At 39.5% G+C, this 23968-nt stretch overlaps 1 protein-coding gene across 3 annotated transcripts in view; it reads left to right on the forward strand.

Annotated features, from left to right (window-relative positions):
• The window catches only part of LOC150078996 (kinesin-like protein KIF21A), a 755520-nt gene that overhangs the window by 86779 nt on the left and 644773 nt on the right, over positions 1 to 23968 (forward strand). For all 3 annotated transcript variants that reach the window (XM_090383539.1, XM_090383541.1, XM_090383540.1), the window contains one exon: positions 8180 to 8375. In XM_090383539.1, coding sequence (XP_090239665.1) covers positions 8180 to 8375 — 196 coding nt within the window. The remainder of the gene's footprint in view (positions 1 to 8179; positions 8376 to 23968) is intronic.

The following is a 23968-nucleotide window of genomic DNA, read 5'->3' on the forward strand; positions in this document are numbered from 1 at the left end:
AAGCTTTCTTTTAGCCAGCAAGTTGTTAATTATTGGAATAAGTTGCCTCCATGGAGCTACATTCCATTTGAGGCTGACTGCTTGAAGAAATTCAAAGTTCAGCTGGATAGATACCTATATGAGGAGGGAGCGAAATGGATGGTTTATTGATTATTATTTATTTATTTATTTTTGTTTTTTTTGGCCTATGCAGCAAGAGCCCAGGACCTTGCACCTTGTACTAATACTAAATAAGACATCAGTAATCAGATTCTCAGTTGACATCAGTATGTAGATCTAAAAAATAGATTAGTGAGAGAAAAGGGGGTGAATTGTTGTAGATCAAGAGAGACTTTATTGTTTCCCCAACAGTCATGAAAAATTTCCTGGATTTCTTTACATATGTATCCTGCCAAAAATAGAGCTCCATATATTTGGGAAAAGAGAAAACAATTTAGCATATGAGTGAAAGGTTCTACTGAGAAGGTGTAAAAAGGGACAAAGAATCCTGTGGCTTCATTTCATCTGAGCCAGAGGAAAGGTGCCCCTTTACAGGCAGTTCTGTCTCCAGTCCAAATGTTCCAACATCTGGCGATAGATGTTATTGGGCTTCTACCTCACTCTAAAAATTGACTGTAGTAATAGATATGTTCTTAAGTGGACTGAAGCATTTCCATCACCTGATCAAAGGGTTTAAACAATGACCACTATATTGTTAGACAACATAATATGTAGATATGGCTCTCCACTTGCTTTTTTTGATCTTGGGATTCTTATTTATTATTTATTTTTTTTATATAAACCCCAAAAACCAGAGGTATTAGAACCTATAGTACTTAGTACCATGCTTGGGTTGGAGGTCGAGAAAACGAAAGAAGATATTTATTGACATTGGACTTGAACTTCTGTAAACTGTAATTTTCAGGAAATACGTATGAAGGAAGGTTGTTCCAGAAAACGTTAGTTGAATGAATAAACGAGGAAGATGAAAAGTTGGTTCTGTGAGTTTGAAGTTGGACAGTAAATGGATGTTGGCTGGTGGCGACACGTGTTGGGACTGTTTTTAAAGAGAGAGTGGGAATTATAGAAGCTAATTCAGAAGAACAGTGCCCATTCGTCTGTAGAAAAGGCATGCAGCAGAAACAGTATGTCTGTGAGACAGAGAGTAGAGAGACTGTGTTAAAGAGGAGTCATTAATTAACCTAACTGCCCCCAGGAGTGGGAACGATATTCCATGGTAGGGCGGATTTGCGATGTGTACAGAGTGAACAGCTGTTTGGAAGAAAAGTAATGCTGAGAGCGAAAGAGAAAACCAAGATTTTTAGATGCAGAGGAAGCAGTATTTGTAATGTGCTTGTGCCAAGAGAGATTAGAAGTCAGGGTAATCCCCAAAAGAGATATATCATTTTGCCTAGAAATCGGAGTGTCACTAAAGATAAGCATAGGAGCAGAAGAATCCTTTTTGCGAGATATAAGACAAGACTGAGTTTAAGAAGGATTGAAATCAACTAAGTTGTCTTTGCCCCACTGGAGAATTACCTGAAGATCGTTTCAGGAATTGGTAGCAGATTTTCAAGAAGTTGAAGCTGATTGAGCAGGGCAAGGTTTCTCAAAATGGAAAGTAGAATTCAATATGCTATCATCGGCAAAACTATGGATAGGATTTCCAGTCAATGGAAGAAGGTCATTAATATACAAGAGGAAAAGAGTGGGGGAAAGAACTGAACCTTGGGGGGACACCGGCATTAGTGGAGAAGTTAGAAGACAGAGAGCCATCTAACATCACCCTCAGTGAGCGATCAGAGAGAAAACTGTATAACAATTACTAAAAACAGTTTGCAAACCATAAGATGGAAGCTTGTTTAGAAGACCTTTATGCCAAACAAGATCAAAAGCCATTGAGATGTCAAGAGCAACTACTTGTGTTTCACCGAACCTTTCTGTTGAATTAGTCCATAAATGGGTAACATAAGCCAGAATATCACAAGTGGGTCGACACTGAGGGAATCCATACTGGCGATCGTTGATCAGACGGAAGGTTTCTAGGTAGTTTAAGAGTTGGTGGTTAATTGATTTCTCCATTACTTTAGAAAGAGTAGAAGTCATTGCAATGGGACGATAATTAGATGGGAGGGATTTGTCACCCTTTTTAGGAACTGTCTGGATATGAGCAAATTTCCAAGCAGAAGGAAAAACACCTTTAGAATAAGAAAGTGAAAAGAAGGCTGCAAAGAATAGGAGTAAGTTCAGGAGTTTTGAGAGTTCTCACAAGTTTTGAGAACATGTGGAGAAATACCATTGGGACCTGGAGCTTTCTTAACATCAAGATTCGGCAAAATCCTTCTGACATCCTTTTGACGGGAGACCACAGGAGGCATTAAATGGAGTGTGTTGGGAATGGTGGGAGGTGTTTTACCAAGATCATTAATACATGAGTTGGAAGAAAAATGGGATGCTAGCAGGTCAGCTTTGTCCTTGGCTGAAGTGACAACAGAACCATCTGGTTTGGACAGAGGTGGGAGCAGAGATGGGCAAAAGTTGCGGCCAATAGCTTTGGCAAGAGACCAGAATGCTCGGCTACCATTAGGGCAAGAAGCAAGTTTTCTACACTTAGCCTGTTCAAACTCTAGTTTGGACTGATTAATAACTGCTTTACAATTGTTGTGAGCTTTAGTGTAGGCAGAAAATGAAACTGAAGAATTAGCAAGAAGCCAATTACGATATGCAACATTCTTCTCTTGGACAGCCTTAGCACATTTATTGGAAAACCAAGGTTTAGATAAAGGACGAGATTTTAAAGTGGAGTGTGGGATAAAGGATTCCATTCCTGCAAGAATAATTTCACTGACACGATCGGAGCAAATGTTGACCAAGGAAAAGAAGAAAAGTAATCTGACCAAGGAAAAGAAGAAAAGAAATCTCGCAGATCATCCCATTTTGCATTCATGTAATGCCAAACAACACGAGGTTGGGAATAGCCATGAGATAAAGGTTCCATTGGAGAAGAGACAATCACCAAGTTGTGATCTGAAGTGCCTAAAGGACCGTTCACTTCGACCATGTACTTAGAAGGGTTGGTTGTGAGAAAAAAAGATCAAGCGTGTTGGCTGTATCATTAGGATTATCCGGTATTCTTGTAGATAAATGAACAATCTGTTCTATGTCATTAGTAATTGCAAAAGCCTGAGCATCTCAAACAGCTGAGTCGGTGTGACTAGAAAACGGAAGCCAGCTGGAGTTGTGAATATTAAAATCACCAAGGAAAATTACCTCACTGTTAGGAAAGTTGAACTGGAGGAAGTCAAGTTGTAAAGAGAGGAAGTCAAAAAGCTCCAATGATTAGTGGAGTTGGGGGAACGGTAGAGACAACAGATGAATTTGACACAATGAGGTAGAGAGATTTTAAGCCAGAGAAGATCAAAGAGAGGAGATTCCAAATTGCCAAGTCTCTGACAGGGAATATCAGAACGGACATATGCACAAGTACCACCTTTGAGGCGAAAGGAATCATACAGCGAATAATTTGGGCATCTGTGATGAGCAGTAGTTGAATCAACCAATAACTGGGATTCTGTCAGAAAAAGTACATGGGGTTTGGCAGACTGCAAGTGGAAATGGATATCGTTGAGATTAGAATTGAGACCACGTATATTTGGGAAATGAATTAGGAAGTGCTTGGGAGGTTTAGGTCTTTTCACAGATAAGCTTGCTCTATTAGTTTGACAATTCACGGTGTATTCAATAGTAAGAAAAAGTGGGTGGGACATGCTGTATGAAGTAATGAAATTTTTGGATATGGCTTACACGTGGTAAGAATATACCCAGATCCTTGACATAACGTGGCCTCGACAATGCTCCCCGCATACACACTACTCGGACTCCCTCCAGTCACTATCTGGCAGAGTAGAGGTAGCAAGATTATACTCTAGCTGATCCGGAAGCCTCGTGGAGAGTTACCAATAGGTTCGGTCCGGTGTACTAACTAGTGGCCGGCCTGCGAACACCGTTTTAGAGCTGTACCCTCAAAATGTAAGGAATATTGGATCTCGCCACAACGTTCATCATAACCTCAAAAGTCATCAATCATACTGCATGATGGAAGAGATAGGAAAGGGTTGACCGGAACTTAGCTCTAAAGACTAAACATAGGTTCCACCACTTCAAGCCTTCAATAAGCAAAGTGGTGGTATTTCACCAGTTGATGAGAATCATCTACCACCTAATACTGCCTGGTAACATAGAGGGGCGGCATTCCTCCATGTGGTGTGGGCGTCACACCTCGACCCCTGCTTACGTTGGTTCACACCTGGGTGGTTACCCACCATGTACTTTTGCATTGAGGTTATACCCAGGATTACTAATAGTCCCACCATTATGAAGGTGCAAGCAGAGGATTTGGCTGTCACAGACCGTCCGGACTTAGTATTAGTATTAGTAACGGCCGCATGGTGCAAGAAAGCCTATGGCTTATGCTGCACCAGCCAAAAAAAAAAAAAAAAAACCACAATGATAAGGAAAACAAAAAAAAACTAAATATAATAATTAATAATAAAAAAAAGAAAAAAGGAAATTAAACCTATCATCCTATGCGCTTCCCTTACCCAAAAGTACTATCCAGATGACCTTTGAATTTCCCCAAACGGTTTGAATTTTCGGCCTCTACCACTCATGAAGGCAACTTATTCCAGTAATTTATAACTCGCTGGCTAAAATAAAACTTCCTGCAGTCCAATCTAAACATTTCCCCCCGTAACTTGAATTTATATGCCCTAGTTCTAGCATCATTTATAATCTTGAAAATTTTGTCCTCATTCATTTTACTGATGCCTCTCAGAGCCTTAAACACCTCAATCAAATCTCCTCTAAGGTGTCTAGTTTCCAAACTCTGCAACCCACATATTCGAAGTCTTTCTTCATAAGCACGCCCTTTAGCCGATCTCACCAGGCAAGTTACCCTTCTTTGCACCCTTTCAAGAAGCTCGATGTCTTTCTTTAGGTGCGGTCTCCATACTTGAACACAGTATTCTAAGTGTGGTCTAACATAAGCCTTATATAATGGGATTATCACGTCCCTATCTCTACTTGCAAAAGTTCGATAGATCATCGATAGGACACCATGGGCCTTCCTTGCAACCTGTTTACAATGCTCAGAGAATTTCATGTCTGACGTATCGTAACACCCAAGTCCCTTTCCTCCAGTACTGGGTTTAGTGAACTCCACCAAGTGAATAAGTTTTTTTGGGATTACTGTTTCTCAGGTGTAATACCTTACACTTTGTTGGATTAAAGCACAGCTGCCATTTTTCTGACCATTCCTGAAGTCTATCTAGGTCTCTCTGAAGAAGCTCTGAAGAAGCTCAGAAGCTTGACAGTGATCATTAACTACTCTACCAATTTTAACATCATCTGCAAATTTAGACATCACGCCCTCTATCCCTTCATCAATGTCGTTTATGAAAATTAAAAACAACAGTGGTCCTAATACTGATCCTTGGGGAACCCCACTTCTTACATCAACCCAATCTGAGGAATAGACATTTATCACAACCCTCTGCCTCCTGCCCTGAAGCCATCCTTCTATCCATCTAAGGATTTTCCCAGTGATTTCAACCTGTTCCAGCATATAAAGCAACCGCTCATGTGGGACTGAGCCAAAAGCTTTGCTGAAATCTAAATAAACAATGTCGAAATTATTCCCTAAATCCAGGTCGTGAGTGACCGTTTCGAAATAGCGAACCAGATTTGTTAAACATGATTTTCCCTTTACAAAACCATGCTGAGTATCCTTGAGAATTTCAATTCGATCCAAATGATCCTGAATTCCACCCTTGATCATTGCCTCCATGATTTTCCCTACTACTGAAGTGAGACTGACAGGTCGATAATTTCCAACTTCACTTTTAGAGCCACCCTTATGTATGGGAGATACATTTGCACTTTTCCAATCCAAGGGACTCTCCCCAGAGTCTAGTGATGCTCGCATAATTAGCCTCAATGGTTCAATGCACTCGCTTGCCGCCTCTCTTAAGATTATAGGGTATATTCCATCAACTCCAGGAGCCTTACTGGTCTGTAGGCTCGAAAGTTTTTTCATTAAATAATCTTGTGAAATTTCAATATCATTAATTACATATTTTTTAACTTCGCTCCCACAATTTCCCATTGCCACAAAAGGCTTTTCATTTGTAAATATCGATGCAAAATAACTGTTGAGTTCATCTGCAACGGCAGCTGGTGTATTTATTACTATCCCCTTTCCCTTACGTAAAGGTCTGATCTGGTTTTGTCCTGTTCTTCTTGGCATTTATATATGTGAAGAATTCTTTATCCCCCCCCCCCCTCTTTGCTCTGTTTGCTAGTGATTTCTCATAAACTGCCTTTGCCTGTCGAACCTTTTCTGTGGCTCTATTACACATCACCTTGTAGCTGTTATAGGCTTCAGTGCTTTTTATTGCTCTGTAACCTTTCCATGCCACCTTTTTCTGCTCAAGTAATGTGGCAACTTCACTATTCATCCAACTTGGAACTCTCTCGTGGAGTATTTTTTTAATGGTATATACGCATTCAAGGCATCTCTGATTAATGTTTTAAAAGTGTACCACAGTTCAGTTGTATTCATTCTCTGCGTGATATCTACCCAGTTAATAGAGGCCATGTAGTACCTTAAGGCATCATAATTTCCTTTTCTGAAATTAAAACCCATTCCTTTGCCTTTTACTTCTGCTACCTCTTTCGTCATCATCCACCGTAGAACTCCGTGATCACTTCCTGCTACTGGTTCCTCTACTGTCAGCCCTGTTATGTCATCTGATTCATGTGTGATGATGAGGTCTAGGATATTCTTTTCTCTAGTATTTTCCCTGACATGTTGATACAAATAACAGTCATCTAGTTGATTTAAAAATTTTGTTCCCCATGTCGAGTTTCCTTCCCATTTACTCCAATCAATTAGAGGCAAATTGAAATCACCCATAATAAGGCATTGATGCTTACTTGCCCATTCCATTTGCATGTAGAGGCTTTTGTCATAATTGTCACAATCACCTGGTCTGTAGATTACTCCTACTCTTATTATACCTTTGTTTCCAACTATCTCACACCATACAGACTCTATACTAGCATGTGAAATGTCTGAATCCGGAAAAGCTATCGTCGCACTCAGGCTGCTTCTGATAAGAAGCATTACCCCACCACCCCTTCTATCTACTCTATCCTTCCTAAATACATTATACAAGCCGTACTGGAACTCATCATCCCCAATTTCCGGGTGGCACCACGTCTCTGTAAGCCCTATTATGTCCGCGTTACTTGTTTTAACCAGCAGTTAGAATTCGCTCATTTTATCAACGACACTTCTAACGTTACTGTATAAAAAATTAAGATTTACTTTTCTTGTATATTTAACAACCCTAACACAACCCTTGAAGTTTTTTAGGCTCTCTTCCCTGATATTAGCTACCTGCTCCCGTGAAACATTTCTGCCCCCAGAACATTACATCGATCCCAAAGAAAAGAATCCCCAGGTGAGGTAGGATTAGTCACCAGGTCGACCTTGGAGAACATTCCACAGGTTCCACAACGGATTAAATCATCACCCGTAAATCACCATCGGCTATTTCCGTGTGAGTCACAATACCCTGTGACGTGTTTAAGGCAGATCTCGTAACTACCATTATAAAATTAAATGAATATCAATGAAAGTAACTTTAAAAAATTATATCTTTAATATTATTAAAATCAAACAGTTACAGGAAAACCTATAACAAAATAATTCAACAATATCTAAATAAATCAAATATTTAAAAGCACTATCCAAAAGTAAACCACTTAACTGAGGAGTCCTGTCTAAGCACGTCCGCTCACCTCGAATGCCAACAGTCTAATCCCCAAATTCGCCGAAATTGGGTCCACTTGACTTGAGTGTCACCCGAATATCAGTTCCATCAGCATTTTAGACTCCCAGGTAGCAAGTACAGCTTGTCTGGTATATCCGAGAGAATGTCTGTGACAACCTCAAGGACCATGGTAAGGACTATGACAAGATTATAATTAATAATTTTTAATTTTATTAAAGCTTTTTGCTATTTCAGAATTGTATTTTTAATAATTGAATTAGCCAATTTTATATACATTTTATGTACTTTGTATAACTAATTTTAAGTGATGCTGATAATATTAACAATAATGTTTCTTCCTTTAGTCGGACCCTAATGATTGCTTGTGTTTCACCATCTGACCGAGATTTTATGGAAACATTGAATACCTTGAAATATGCCAACAGAGCCAAAAATATAAAGAATAAAGTGATGATAAATCAAGATAAATCTAGTCAGACTATTTCAGCTCTTCGTCAAGAAATACAACAGTTGCAACTTGAATTGATGGAATATAAACAGGTACATTGATGTGGTCTAGACATTTTGTTGTAAATGATTTTTCAAGTGTACTTTTCTATTATGCATTTATTTTTTTTACAGTCAAGTAAACTGTGATAATTCAGGTATGATACTGTTGTAATAAGTAATATTCAAACTTGCTTAGCCAATATCAGTTTAGTTTTTTTATTTAACGTTATAAATATGCATAAAACAATAAATGGTTTAATTTTCTTAGTCTAAAGTTAATTTAAGTATGAAAGTTATAAAGTCTTACTAAAAGTCTAGAAAACAGGCATTATCTATATTTTATTTGTGCTAAAACTTTGTATATTTGCCCTGCATATATTAAATGTAAGCTGTGGTATAGCATATAATAATACAGTCTTTTTTTAAAATTGAAAATACAGTTACAAAGAATACTGTAATCCTACTTAACAACATAGCCAAAAAATAGCATAATATAATGTTTTTTTTTTTTTGATATTATGTCAAAGTCTTATGCAGATACAAGCAAAATTCCAATTCTTCAGAGTATCACATGAATAAATCTCTTAAAAAATCAAAATATAGGATTACCGTGGCTCCTAGTTGTGAATACTGCTTCATCTCAACACTCATCATCAACACTCATGCAATAATAGATATCCATAGCTACAGATACAAATAAAACTGATGCATTTGCACTAACCTATCTGTTAGTCATATTACCACATAGCATGAGGCTCTTGCCCTTAAATGCTTTTTAGTCTATACTATTTTACACCATCAGGCACCTCCCTATTGTGGAGTTATACTCCATAACTGGGTTGTAACTATTGCAACATCAGGGTACCTCCCACCCACCCACCCACCAAAGAGAGGCCAATCAGCCTTGAAATGGTGTCATATGGGTGGTGGTATCTGCCGAGGATAAGTATAGTCTTCTCCATTGGTGAAGTGTTATTTATTTGAGGTAGTGCAATATCATGGCAACTCACGAAGTATTCACAATATGAGATATAATTAAAACGATGCCAATTTAATTACTTTGGTAGATGGTTACGAATAAAACTTTAATCCCTTTACGATAGTCCCTTTATGATAGTGAAGCCAAGACTGCAGCAGCAAATGTTTTTTAGATCAGACATTTCCAGCTGATGAGTCATGGAACAAGGGTGTGCTACAAAAATTTTATCACATTGAGCTCCACCATTTTGTTTTGCTGATGTATGGCTCTTGCACTCTTAGCCTACATTAGCATAACTCAGCGCAGTGCAGCAGCATTGAATATAATTTGTATTGGTTAATTTTGGAGATCATAGATGGCTCTTGCTGTTGCAAAGAGAAAAACATAAACTTTCGATCATTGGTGATCCTCCTACACTTGCGGTAGAAGAATTGTGAGTGCACCAACAGTAGCATAGAAACATTATTCTTCTTCATTTTGTGTTCTAATTTCATTTGTGATAAGCCTTTGTGGTAAAGAGTGTTGATAGAAGTCCAGTGCCGAAATGTCTTTAATGGAGTAACTTTCCATCTATTTTTATTTCTATTACTTTCTACAGATAGCTTCAACAATGCATCAAATCTTGTTCTGTGAAAATTGAAGAAGTTATTAAGTTATTTTCTGGCCCAACATTTAAAATGAAATTTTGTAATCTTTTTTGGTCTACTTTTTGGCCATCTTTGGAAGAAGGATGTCCTACAACATCTGGAAGAGTTTTAGATATTTTTGTTACCTTTCTCTAAGGGGGTGTGCTTACGAAGAAAGGCTTAAGTTCTACAAGTTGCACCTGACCAGCAGCTGAAAGTTGCAGTAGAATAGATGTGCAGAAGTTTGCCTTTAGCCAGCGGGTAGTTGATTGCTGGAACAGACTTCCATATGTTGTTCTGGAAGTTGATAGCTTAAATAAATTTAAGGCTGAACTAGACAAATATTTGGAGTGACCGAATGGGCAAAACAAGAAGGTTTTTTTTTTTTTTTTTTTTGTCTGATACTGTATAAGTTTGCTTTCTTGCACTATATGCATCAAATAATGCTGATGCTAATTTCCTACCAATGTCATATTGCATTTTCAGCCTGAAATAAATCAAGCCAAAAAACATGGAAAATTGTAAGATACAAAAGGACATTTTTATGTTGACCTGTCCACAGTCAGGCTCAGTATTCACTGCTGGATTTGAGTAGTGTAGGGCTTTGGCACCCAATTGCTCCAGTGCTCCTCCAAAGGGTACCGCAGCAACTGTATCACTGCCCGGATAAATCCAGCTTGCCAGGTTGAACGATTGTCATAACCATCAGTAACATGCCTCTCATTAACATTGCTTAATATTTGAAACATATATTAAATTTTTAAATGTTTAGTGATTAATTGATAAAATAAATATATAAATATATAAAAAACGGTTTTGAAGTTTAATTTATGTGTGAATTAATTTATTTGTTTTGTTGTGTTTAGAATTTTGCGACAATTGCTTTTCAGTTCTCATGATGGCTTGTGATGTTGGTTGGTTTTTTCGAGGTTGGTCGCTGCCATCTTTCCGTAATTCTTTCCGATTCCCTTGACGTGATATGAGAGTTGAAGGCATGATTATTTTAATTAATAGCTATTTTAACAATTTATATATGACTATGCACAGGGGGCAGGTTCATATTATAATCATTCGCGATTGAGTGTTGAGAGATTAACACTCCTACTAAAAAAGGTATGAGCTTTTCACCTATAATTTAAGACTATAAATATCAAATTTAAGAAAAAATGATCAAATAATAGTTTTTGTAATCTAAGAGATCCATTTAACTTGCACTAAAAATAAAAGTATTATTTAACTTTCTCTGAACAGTGCAGACATGCTAGTACAACACCTCACATAGATATTAATGATATACAGGAATTCTGCCACAAGGAAGTTATTATCCTCTTGTATAAGGTAGTGGTTAAGTCACATCTTAAATACAGACTTGCATTGTCATGCAGGTCTGAAAGCCTCATTAACTAGGATGTGGACTTTTTAAATAGGTATGGAGAAGAACATCAAGATACCCTTACCATGAAAGCAAAATTAGACACCTGCAAGGAGACCTGATTGAAATGTTTATAGCTTTAAAGGATTAAGCAAATTAAATGTTGATCGAGTCCATTATCATCATCATCATCAACAATTTTCAATCCAATGTAGGATGAAGGTCTCTCTAGCAACTTTCCAGTTCCTTCTGTTTTGTGCAATGGCTATCCATTTACTGCCCCTGAACTCTTGAATTTCATCTGTCCATTTCTGTTATTTTCTTTCAGGTTTTCTTATAGCTCTTCTTGGGTACTATTCTGTTAATTTCTTAGTCCATCTGTCAAGTCTTCGAGCTATATGTCCTGCCCAAGACCATTTTAGTTCTTTAGTTTTGATAAGAATGGTCCTTTACTTGAGTTTGCTGCCTAATCCATGGTTTCTCTTCTTATCCAATAGTCTAATTCCTAATATAATTCGTTCCATTCTTCATCGTGTAGTTTTCAGCTTCTCTTCAATTTTTTTGGTGAGTGCCCAAGTTTCACTTCCATAAGTCATTGTGGGGAATACACATTGGTTCATTATTTTACATTTCAGACAAATTGGGATATTACTCATCAATATGTGACTATATTTTCTGAATTCTGTCCATCCTAAATTTATTCTTCTGTTGATATTCAGCCATTTATCAGTATTACAGCTAATGATTTTCAATTTTTGCTCCTTCAATAATTATATCCCTTTCTGTGGCATACTTGTTCATCATTACTTTTGTTTTAATCATATTCGTCTTTAGTCCGAAATCCTTAATAACTGTGCATAACTGATTAAGATTTTCCTCTAATTCTTCGTGATCATGGCTTATGATCACATTGTCATCTGCAAATCATAAATGGTTTAGGTACTCTCCATTCACATTGACACCTTTCTGTGACCAGTCCAATCCTCTGAAAGCTTCTTCAAGGGGAGTGGTACACAACTTCAGAGATATTGTGTCTCCTTGCCGAACTCCTTTCTCAATTTTCAATTTGCAACTGTCTTTGTCTAGTCTAATAAAGGAGGTAGCATTCTCGTATATTTTCTTCAAAATCATAATGTCTATGCCCTGTCTTTCCAGTGCCCGAAACATTGCCTTATGCTGTATGGAGTCAAATGTCCTTTCATAATCCACAAATGCCAGGCATAACGGTGTTTTATATTCATTTGTTTTCTCCATTAACTGTGATATTACATGAAGGTGATCCATAGTTGAAAACCTTGTCCTAAAGCCAGCTTGCTCTTTCGATCATTACTACTTGAGTCTCATCAAGTAGTAATGACCCTTGTGAACAACTAATAGTTGTGGGACAACAAGCTAATTAGTCTATAATTTCCAATTTCTGATTTATCTCCTTTCTTATGCAGCAAAATTATGATTGCATTATTCCACTCCTTAGTTGTCATGCCTTTCCTTATGTATTTTGTGAAGAGACTTGCCAGTTTCTGTGTTATGTTGTCATGTCCCTTCCTCCTGATTTTAATAACTATACAGTAACTTCATCTTCACCTGGGGCTTTGATTCTTCATTTTCTTCAGTGCATATTCTCATATTCTATCTCATCAGAAAGGACATTGAGTATGTCTTATGTGTTGGTAATTTATGATCCATCTTTCTCACTGCTGACATTATTCCCTTGCTCCTTATATAATATTTTATAGTAGTCTTCTGCTATTTCAATTATGCATTTACTGCTGTTTACGAGTACACCACTATTCATCAGATTCAGTATCATTTGTTTGTTTGTTATTTGGTTTTTAGGAGCATTAGCAACTAAGACCATGTTGCTCCAGGGATATGTGGTGGTCATTCCCTGACCTTTCCACATCCTCCATATTTGGTGGTCATGGGCTCAAACTCCCGGTCTAATCAAGAAGCGTGTGCTACGCACCTAGCCACCACAGTCTGTAGCCACCTGGCTACGGAGGCGTAGCCAGCTGGCTACGGAGGCGCCTAATGTGTCAGTATCCTTTGTCTTTCTGTATTACTACTCATGACTGCTAATTTAAGTCCTTTGTTTTTTCTTAATGCTTGTTCTACTTTCTTGTGTTAAATCTTCTTATGTCCTCTCTGAGTCTCTTTCTGATGGCTTTGCATAACTCAGTATACTTAATTTTGTCCTTGTCAGTGTTTATCTTGCTCGTCATTTGTCGTCTTCATTTCATCATAAGTGTTTCTTGACTAATTTTTTCTTTTGATTTATTTTTGCCTGTTGGTTTCTTGGGCTTTATCACTTTCAGAAAGTTGTATTCCTCATTGATGTCTTGGTCCTGAAAGGTCTGCAGAAGCTCAGACTTGTTCCTAGTTCCAGTACATACCGCTCTTTCTCCTCTTCTGTTATCTCAAAGGCCTTCATATTATTTACATCAGTCAGTTTTTTTCATTTCTTTTCTTACATCTATATCAAGTGTGCATCTTATCATTCCGTAATCAATTCCGTAATCTGGAGGCCTCATTTCAAGAAGGATGTAGAGCTGCTGGAACGAGTACAGAGAAGGGCAACAAGATTAGTGAATGGAACAAAGGGTTGCTCTTATGAAGAAAGGCTTAAGTTTTGCAAATTACAGTGTCTGGAGACTAGGCACCAGCGAGGGGATCTGATAGAGGTGTACAAACCCTTGAATGGTTTGAGCATGCTCAATGCTGATGGGATACTGCCTCTTGCTCAGAATAATCACCTGAGAGGGAATAAATTCAAATTGAGGAAAGACAGATGTAGGATAGATGTGCGGAAATTTGCCTTTAGCCAGCGGGTAGTTGGTTGGTGGAACAGACTTCCATCCCTTGTTGTGGAAGTTGATAGCCTAAATAAATTTAAGGCTCAGCTGGACAGGTATTTCGAACGAATGGAGGGGTGAAATGGAAGTGTTTTTTTTTTTTTTTGGCTGATGCTGCATAAGCTTGCTTTCTTGCATCATATGCCTCTACTAATGCTAATGCTAACTCTTGGATTTCTGTTTTCCCAGGTGCAAAACTGTTTAGAAGCATTAAATTGTAGTTACCTTTTTTTTTTTAGACAATTTTTCAACAGGTTGAAGCAAAATCGCCTGGTTCTGGTCATTAACCACCCTTCCTACCTTTAAATTTTCAGCTGCAAACTTTGATAACACTGGTCAACACGTAAAATGAGTGATATCACACTGGTCAACACGTAAAATGTTGCGAAAACGAAAACTATTTTTTTTTTAAAACAACAGCCAATCTGCCATTTTAAGCACTACTTCCATGTTTAGCTTCCCATAATCTATGAAGTATACTTACTTTCTTCTTGGGGAACATTATCAGAAGCTTTGCCGAAGTCAAGATAAATAATGTTATTGTTATCATAAATAATGAGTTGTTTCTTGCCTCCATCTGGTGAGTATGGGCTTGGCTCACCCAGGGTCCTGAGCTGGATATCATCATTCTTCTCTCTCTCTCTCTCTCTCTCTCTCTCTCTCTCTCTCTCTCTCTGTCTTACTCAGGGTACTCAAATTTTTTTTGGCTGGTGCAGCATGAGCCTCAGGCTTCCTTGCACTGTATGGCTAATAATAATAATAAAAATAATTTTATAACTTTGTCATAGTAATTAACTGGATTTGTCAGGAAAGAATGACCCCATGATGCGATTCATTAAGGACACTCTTCTTATCTGAATGGTCTTGTGTTGTATAGACTATGATCTATGATCTATAGACTCTGATCTTTCCTTCCAGGGTGCCTCTGTAGCCAGGTGGGCAGGAGCAGCAGTGCGTAGCACACGCTTCTTGATTAGACTGGGGTTTGAGCCCATGACCACCAAATACGGAGGATGCGGAAAGGTCAGGGAATGACCACCGCGTATCCCCGGAGCAATATAGCCTTAGTTGTTAATGCTCTTAAAAAAACCAAATAACAAACAAACAAACTTTCCTGCCAGTGAGGTCAAACTCACTGTGGATGGCCCTGAGTGCCAAGTGAGTGATGATAGAAAATCCAAAGTGATTTACAAACACCTCTTATAAATTAGCCATTTATAGAGAGTATCCAAGTTAATTAACTTCAAAAATTATTTAATTTTTGCGCATCTAAGTAAAGAAATAATCTACAAAATGAAGGAAAGATACCTGTCTTTTTATATATGTGTATTTACAACTAACTTTACTAATTCTCTAACCATTAACCAGAAACCCTCTAGTTCTCAAGATAAAATGGATGTTGAGGTTGAAGGATGTACTACCAGACAATACAGTCATGGAACTCTTTCCGGACGAAGGAATGGACATAGGACAGCATCCATACTCCCCCCCCCCAAAAAAAGAGATAAATAAAGACTGAGAAGAGTAAGCCCTGAGCACTTTGGAAGAAGAATGATGGATGCACTAAGCCAAAATAATGGCTAAATTCCTACAGTGGAATTGTCATGGATTTGTGTGACACTGATGACGTCAAAGCCCTGCTGAAGAAGCATAAGCCACTTTGCTTTTGCATGCAGGAGACATATTTGGAGGCAGATGAAAACCCCTTCCTTTCATAATGCTACTATTGTACATAAGGACAGAATTGGAGATTTTGGAGATGGACCTACCCGTGGAGGAGTCACAATCTTTGTGGGCAGCCAGAACCCATTTCAGCCTTGTGCCTCTTTCATCCAGCATAGAAGCAGTAGCAATTTGCCTTATAGTAGGGTTTATTTTAACAGTCTGGTTGTTTTATTTGCTACCTGGGCAGCAAATGAGATCTTCAAGGTCTGTCTAGGACAGACCTTGATGATCTCATTATGCAGCTGCCTACCCATGACTCACTCTTCAGCGATTTCAATGGACATACTACCCTGTGGGGGGTAGTGCCAACATTGATGGAAGGAATAGAGCAACCTCTCCCTTCTAATTGTAGGAACTAACACCTTTTTCCATATACCTTCCTGTACATTCTCTGATCTTTCTGTATGCTTCCCTTCTCTCCTTCCTTCACCAACTTGGGAGGTGGAGGAGAACCTCTATGGAAGTGATCACTTCCCTGTGATAACCAGTCTGATTAATGGGAGATGTCATTCTTTTAGGTTACCATGATGGAAGATTAATCAGGCTGACTGGAATGCCTTTCAACATCCCCCTCGACGTGGGCACCTGTACGTGGCGAGGGGACCTCCCAGTGACGCTGCTGGACCTCCAGACTAGCATCACTGGGATCCAACGCCCACAGCCCAGGTTCCAGGCTTACATCAATGGAATCCGGCGTGTTTGCCGTGCGCTGCGACCCGTGGAAATTCGGAAAGGGGGATCCTGGTGGTTGAGGGACCCAGCTTCAATACACCACTTTGGCCCCTGCTTCGACAAGACGGGTGGTCCCGGAAGGCCCGGCTAGGATCAATCGGCTAGTAGGCTCACCTGCAAGGGTCAACCGTGTCAATGCCACGCCCCTACCCTCATGGTCCGAGGGACAGGATTCAGGCTGGCGGCGGTGCGGGTATAGTGTCTGGGTAGCCCTGGCGTCCCACTCCCGAGCGCATTTATTGCATGCCGGGTAGTGGACGTCCCTTTGGGCTCCGTGGTGGGTGGGGAGCCCGGGCACTGAATAATTTAAAAAACTATATGAATCCTGATAAACTTACTTCTTCAGGGGCCCCAACCCGGTCCCTATCTGAAAACATAGACAAAGATCCAGATAGCATTATTGCTAAAAAAAGGCAGAGAACTGAAGTACCATCAGGGCCAGTCCCAAGGGTCTTAATTATGCATTCTACCAATGAGACACCAATTGGTAAAATGTCGCCCTTTTTTATACAAAAAGGGTTAGACGGGTTATCAGGTTCACCCAAATCAATTAAGAGGCTTCGTTCTGGAGACCTTTTAATTGAAACTAAAAATGACCGGCAATCTGAACATCTACTCCGAACAACATCAGTCGGAGGAATTCCTATAACAGTGACACCACACAGAACACTCAATTCATCGAGAGGTGTCATTTCGGAGTGGGACCTTCTCGACATAATCGAGGAGGAAATCTGCTCCGAATTAAAACCACAGGGAGTCATTGCCGTCAAGAGAATTACTGTGCGAAGGGATGGAAAAATTGTTAAAACCAGGAGTGTTATCCTGACTTTTAACTCTCCTAAACCTCCTGATGAGATTAAAGCTGGATACATCAACTGTTCAGTGCGTCCATACGTTCCGAACCCTTTACGGTGTTTTAAATGCCAGAAGTGTGGACATTCTCAAATGGCCTGCCGTGGAGTCCTTGCATGCGCTCGATGCGGTGCAAAGGACCACGAAACAACAGCATGTTCAGCCGTAAAACCCACCTGTATTAACTGTGAAGGCGAACACCCGGCCTATTCACGAGCATGCCAGAGGTGGAAAGAAGAAAAAGAAATTCAACGGCTGAAGGCAGAGCTAAATATATCATACCAGGAGGCAAGGAAATCAGTCAAACCCCTGAATATCAACAAACCTACCTACGCCCAGAAGGTAGCAGGGAGATGTTCCGTCGGAACTCAGACGGACATGACCATTCCTCCAAAGGAGTCTTTCACTCCCATCGTGCGTTATCTCTTAAGTTCACAAAAACCTGCACAGAAGGACCAATCAGCTGCCACTCCTATATCGGTACCTCCTAATGCTCCACAAGCAACAAAGATAATTATGAAAGATAAGAATAAAAAAGGGGAAGTCCCCCCCTAGTACCCAAGAAAAGATGGATGTCGAGCAGAAGGAGGTACCCGAAGATTCAGTCTTGGAACTCTTTGTGGAGGAAGAAATGGATACAGGACAGCGTCCATTCTTCCCCAAAAAAGATAGACCCAAGACTGATAAAAGTAAGCCCTCAGCACCTCGAAAGCCGCCTGATGGACCCACCAAGCCAAAATACACCTAATTCTGTTTTTACACGATAGATACGTTCCTGAAAAATACGTGTAAAAAAAATTCGTGTAAAAAAAGACATTGTATTTATGGAAGAAAAGAAGATTGGTTCCGGATCTAAAAAAATCAGTAAAAATAATTAAAAAAAAAACACATAAAATATTCGTTTTAAGCTTATTATTTTATTTCAACAAAATACACATGTAATAATATGTAATTAAAATGTACGAAAATAAATTTGTATGCATATGAAATGAAAAAAAATTCTTCATGAACAAAAAAAATCTGTTTTACATATAACAAGATTTTATTCATTTTCCACTTTCTGATAATAAACGGCGCATACGTTTGCGTACGACTGTATCACTGCCATCACTAGAAATGTTGTGGACATCGTCTTCTTCCTCTATTAATGAAATTCTTTCTGTGATCTCTTCAGCAAAATCAGCACGAATCTCCTCTGGTGCTGATGTTTCACCGGTTTTACGAACGAATTCAGTTATTAATCGTTGTGTTCGTGTTTTGGTTAGTCCGTTATATAATTCTCTGTAAGAGGCTGTCAACAACTTCAGTTCGCGTTGAAACTTCCCAGCGCGTTCCTCATTAGGGTCATGTTTGACAAAATGATTACCTAATTTTCTAGCCAGTTCCAGACCTTCTTTTATTAAATCTGCATTTAGAACAGGATCATTTTCTTCATTATCACTACGTTCTGTGGGATAAGGAGTCCCAAGGACAACCTCTAATATTTCATCTTCGCTTAGGGCTTTGTCGGTTAACAATTCATCAATATCTTCAAACGATAGATCATCGAATCCTTCTCCACCAATTTTGTGTGCCATTGTAATGATGTTGGGAAATTCGGTCGTATTAGGGATGATGGGATCTTTGCTTTTTACACATTGTGGCCAAACCGCTTTCCAACACGCATTTAAAGTTGCTGGTTTTAATTCAGTTAACGCTAATCCAACTTGATTGATACAATCCATAATTGAGAATTTCTTCCACACATCAATGACTGTTAGTGTTTCATCATTCAGTTTGTCCAAAACGTGTTGGAATGTTCGTTTTACGTAGTATGTTTTAATTGTCGCAATTATACCTTGGTCTAGCGGTTGTATCAAAGATGTAGTATTAGGTGGCAGAAATAAAATTTGTACATTTGGGTGTTCCAAGACAGGATGGCCGGGTGCATTGTCAAGAATCAGAAGAACTTTAAATTCGAGACCTTTCAAATTCAAATAACGTCTGACTTCTGGGACGAAACATTTGTTGAACCATTCTGTAAAAATAGTAGTGGTCACCCAGGCCTTCTTGTTTGCCATCCAGTGAACAGGCAATTTATTGATATCTACACCTTTCATTGAACGTGGGTTTAGGGCTCGATTTACCAGCAGTGGTTTCAACATACGATCTCCTGAAGCGTTGGAGGAAAATAATAAGGTCACACGATCCTTAGCTACCTTAAAACCACCAGCAGTTTTCTGCGATTTGGCTACATACGTTCTGTTTGGCATTCGTTTCCAGAAGAAACCAGTTTCATCTGCATTCCACACTTGATCAGGAGTGTATCCTCCATCTTCAATAATTTTTGCAAGTTCCTGCGGGAATACTTTAGCAGCCGATTCATCTGCAGATGCAGTTTCACCTTTAATTTTTATATTATGAAGAGCATTCCTTTTAAGAAACCCTGTCATCCAACCTGTACTCGCAGAAAATTCATACTTTCTGTTTAACTGAGATGAAGTGCTTGGCTCCTTTTCTTTAATCTGTCTGTAAATTCTTAGTGCTGTTTGCTTGATGGCATTTCCATCTACTGGTACTCTTTTTTGTGACTGATCTTCTATCCACATTACCAGGGCCTTTTCCATTTTTTCCTTGACAATATCTCTTGTATATGATGATGAATTAACACTTACTTTTGTTCCAGAACATACCGACTTCCTAATTGCAGCTTCATTTTTCTTAATAGTTCTTACGGTAGCTTCATGTACACCAAAATGCCTTCCTACAGACGTAGCCCCTTGTCCAGTTGCAAGACGATCTAAAATTTGAATTTTAAGTTCCAAAGAAATCGCTTTCCTTTTCATTTTGGTAATAGGCGAATTATTCGACATTATATTATTATTATTATTATTATTATTATTATTATTATTAGCCATAGGGTGCAAGGAAGCCTGAGGCTTATGCTGCACCAGCCAAAAAAAAAAAAAAAAAAAAATTCCCGAGTTACCCTGAGAGAGAGAGAGAGAGAGAGAGAGAGAGAGAGAGAGAGAGAGAGAGTAGAAAGGAATCACCAAGAAAGAGAAGAATGATGATATCCAGCTCAGGACCCTGGGTGTGCCAAGCCCATACTCACCAGATGTGAGCCCCTGGGGGTAAAAAAGGTATGAAAATTTTGTAAACTTACAATTTATTGACTATCGGCAAAATTAATAAATTTATATGTGCACAAATTTCACTAAAGATTCTTTCACTTTGAAATAGAGCTTACTACTACATGTCTGCTGAAGATACAATGCACGAATACCGTAGATGTGCACAAAATTAATAAAAACGTTGATGATTCATAGATACCTAGACGTAAACATTGGTAAGCAAAAGCACGCGTTTCAAAACGCAAACACTAGCTGTTATCCAATCTATTGATGCGTGTAATATAGAAATGATACTAATATGCCACAAATAAAAAAAAAATTTCTTAGAATTTAGGCAAAAAAAAATTCATAGAAATCGTGTTAAATCAAAATGACTCGCGTAAAAAGAGAATGAAATATTTATTTTGAATTCGTGTTAAACCAAATGCGTGTAAAAAAAGTTCGTGCAAAAACAGAATTAGGTGTAATGGCTAAATTCCTACAATGGAATTGTCGTGGATTCCGGCGAAATATAGATGACATCAAGGCCCTCCTGCAAAAGCACGAGCCAGTTTGCTTTTGCTTGCAGGAGACATATCTAAAGGCAAATAACGATCCCACGATGTATAACACCACAATTTTTCGTAAGGATAGAATTGCGGATGGCTCTGTACATGGGGGAGTGGCTATCCTTGTGGGTAACCAGACCCCAGTGCAGCCCTTACTAATTACAACTAGCATAGAGGCTGTTGCAATTTGCCTTACGGTGGGATTTTTATTAACCGTCTGCTCTATCTATTTGCCACCTGGGACTGACATCTCCCGGGAAGACCTTGATGATCTTCTAATGCAGTTGTCTCCCCCTTTCTTACTTCTCGAGGATATGAATGGACATAACACCCTGTGGGGTAGTGCTAACATCAACGGAAGGGGACGAGTCATAGAGCGTATGCTCAATGACAATGACCTTTCCCTTCTAAATACTGGAACAAACACCTTCTTCCACATGCCTACCCGTACTTTTTCTGCCATTGATCTCTCTATCTGCTCCCCTTCTCTACTCCCTTCACTCACTTGGGAGGTGGAGGAGAATCCATACGGAAGCGATCACTTCCCCGTGATAACCTTGTTACACAGTGGGAGACCATGTCTTCCTTTTAGGTTACCACGGTGGAAGATTGATCAGGCTGACTGGACTGCCTTCCAACATCAGGCAAATTTTGATCTTAGCACAGTCAGTCAAGAGTCTATCAATGATGCAGTTAAGTACATCACAGAAAATATTGTCCAAGCAGCTGCGAATGCTGTTCCAAAAACATCTGCCCGGTTTCCACCATTTCCTAAACCTTGGTGGAATTCACAATGCACAGCAGCAAAAAAGGCTCAAAACAAAGCATGGGGGATATTCCACCGATATCCTACCACGACCAACCTTATAGCCTTTAAACGTGCACGAGCCAAAGCACGATATATCCGCCGTCAGAGTCAAAAGGAATCGTGGATCCGTTTTACATCATCTATTAACCAGTCTACCAACTCTAAGGTAGTCTGGGATAAAATCCGGAAAATGAAGGGAAAATATACATCCCACCCTTCTTCAATCCTAGATTATAATGGATGCGCTATTGCAGATTCAACTGCAATAGCCAATGCTCTTGGGGAAACATTCTCTAACATCTCCGCAACATCCTCGTACTCCCCAGAGTTCCTGGTCCTGAAATATAAAATCGAAAAACAGGCACTTAACTTTAAATCTAAGAGCATTTATCCCTACAACGGGGATTTCACTATTCAAGAACTGGAAAGAGCCCTCGCTCTTTCCAAAGCAAGTGCCGTTGGACCAGATGGCATCCATTATGAAATGATTAAACATCTATCACCCAAATCTATGGATTGTCTGCTCCTTCTGTATAACAGAATCTTTACTGAAGGGCAGTTTCCGGACTCCTGGCGAAAGGCAATCGTTCTTGCCTTCCCTAAGCCAGGAAAGGATCCAAAAGTCACCACCAATTATCGTCCTATTGCTCTGACTAGCTGTCTGTGCAAAATCCTGGAGAGAATGGTTAATTCTCGTTTAACATGGTATCTCGAAACAAATGACCTTCTCTCCAACATCCAGTGCGGCTTCCGAAGGAACCGGTCCACTTTGGACCATCTTATTAGATTGGAAGCATCCATCCGGGATGCTTTCCTAAAACGCGAACACTTAGTGTCAGTGTTCTTTGACATGGAAAAAGCGTATGACACAATTTAGAGATTTGGCATCTTAAAAGATCTGCATAGCCTTGGCCTTAGGGGGCAACTCCCCATTTTTATTAAAAACTTTCTAGCCAATCGATCTTTCCAAGTTCGTGTGGGATCCTCACTCTCTCTCGTTCCTTCACTCAAGAGGAGGGAGTACCACAGGGATCAGTATTAAGTGTCACGCTTTTTGCTATCAAAGTAAATTCTATCACAGAACAACTTCCTCCAACTGTAAACAGTGCCCTCTATGTTGATGACTTCAGCATATTTTGTCAGTCATGCAACATGAGGGTTATTGAAAGACAACTGCAGAAAGCTATTGATCGCCTCAACTCCTGGGTACTTGCTAATGGCTTCAGGTTCTCGCCGGAGAAGACTGTTTGCGTACACTTTTGTCGTAAGCGTAATCTTCATCCTGAACCTGAATTAAAGCTCGGACAAAATGCAATTCCAGTAGCAGTGGACACAAAATTCTTGGGACTCGTATTCGATAAAAAGCTGACCTTTCTGGATCACATCCGTCAACTCCGCACAAAGTGCACAAGAGGGCTGAATATTCTGCGCTCTCTTTCCTCAACATCTTGGGGTGCGGATCGATGCACCCTACTACGCATCTATCGTGCACTTGTACGATCCAGAATAGATTACGGGTCCCTGGTATACAATTCGGCCAGAGACAGTGTACTTCGATGGCTGGATCCTGTCCATCATCAGGCTCTCCGTATCGCTATTGGAGCATTTCGAACATCTCCCGTCCAGAGCTTATACGTTGAAGCAAATGAACCACCGTTATCACTTCGACGTAAGCAGTTGTCTCTAAAGTACGCCTTAAAACTGAAATCCCTGCCAGACCATCCTACGTGGCCATTCGTTTTTGAGCCACGATGGGAAAATTTGTATACAACACCCGTAAGACTGCCAATCGTCCTTTTGGTATTCGTCTCCAAGAGCTACTCAAAGAACTTAATATTAAGGTAGACAAGGTTGCCCAAACACCAAAGCAACCCCTTCCACCCTGGCATGCTCATGTCCTAACATGTGACTTGTCCCTTAGAAATTGGGGAAAGTCGGACACTCCATCGTCTGTCTACCTGCAGCTTTATTCAGCACACCGAGCTGAACATTCTGACTTCGCGCCAGTTTACACAGACGGTTCGAAGTCGAAATCAT

Source organism: Mastigoproctus giganteus, chromosome 10 (genome assembly GCF_048544385.1).
Source record: "Mastigoproctus giganteus isolate SK-2022 chromosome 10, ASM4854438v1, whole genome shotgun sequence".
NCBI classification, from domain to species: domain Eukaryota; kingdom Metazoa; phylum Arthropoda; class Arachnida; order Uropygi; family Thelyphonidae; genus Mastigoproctus; species Mastigoproctus giganteus.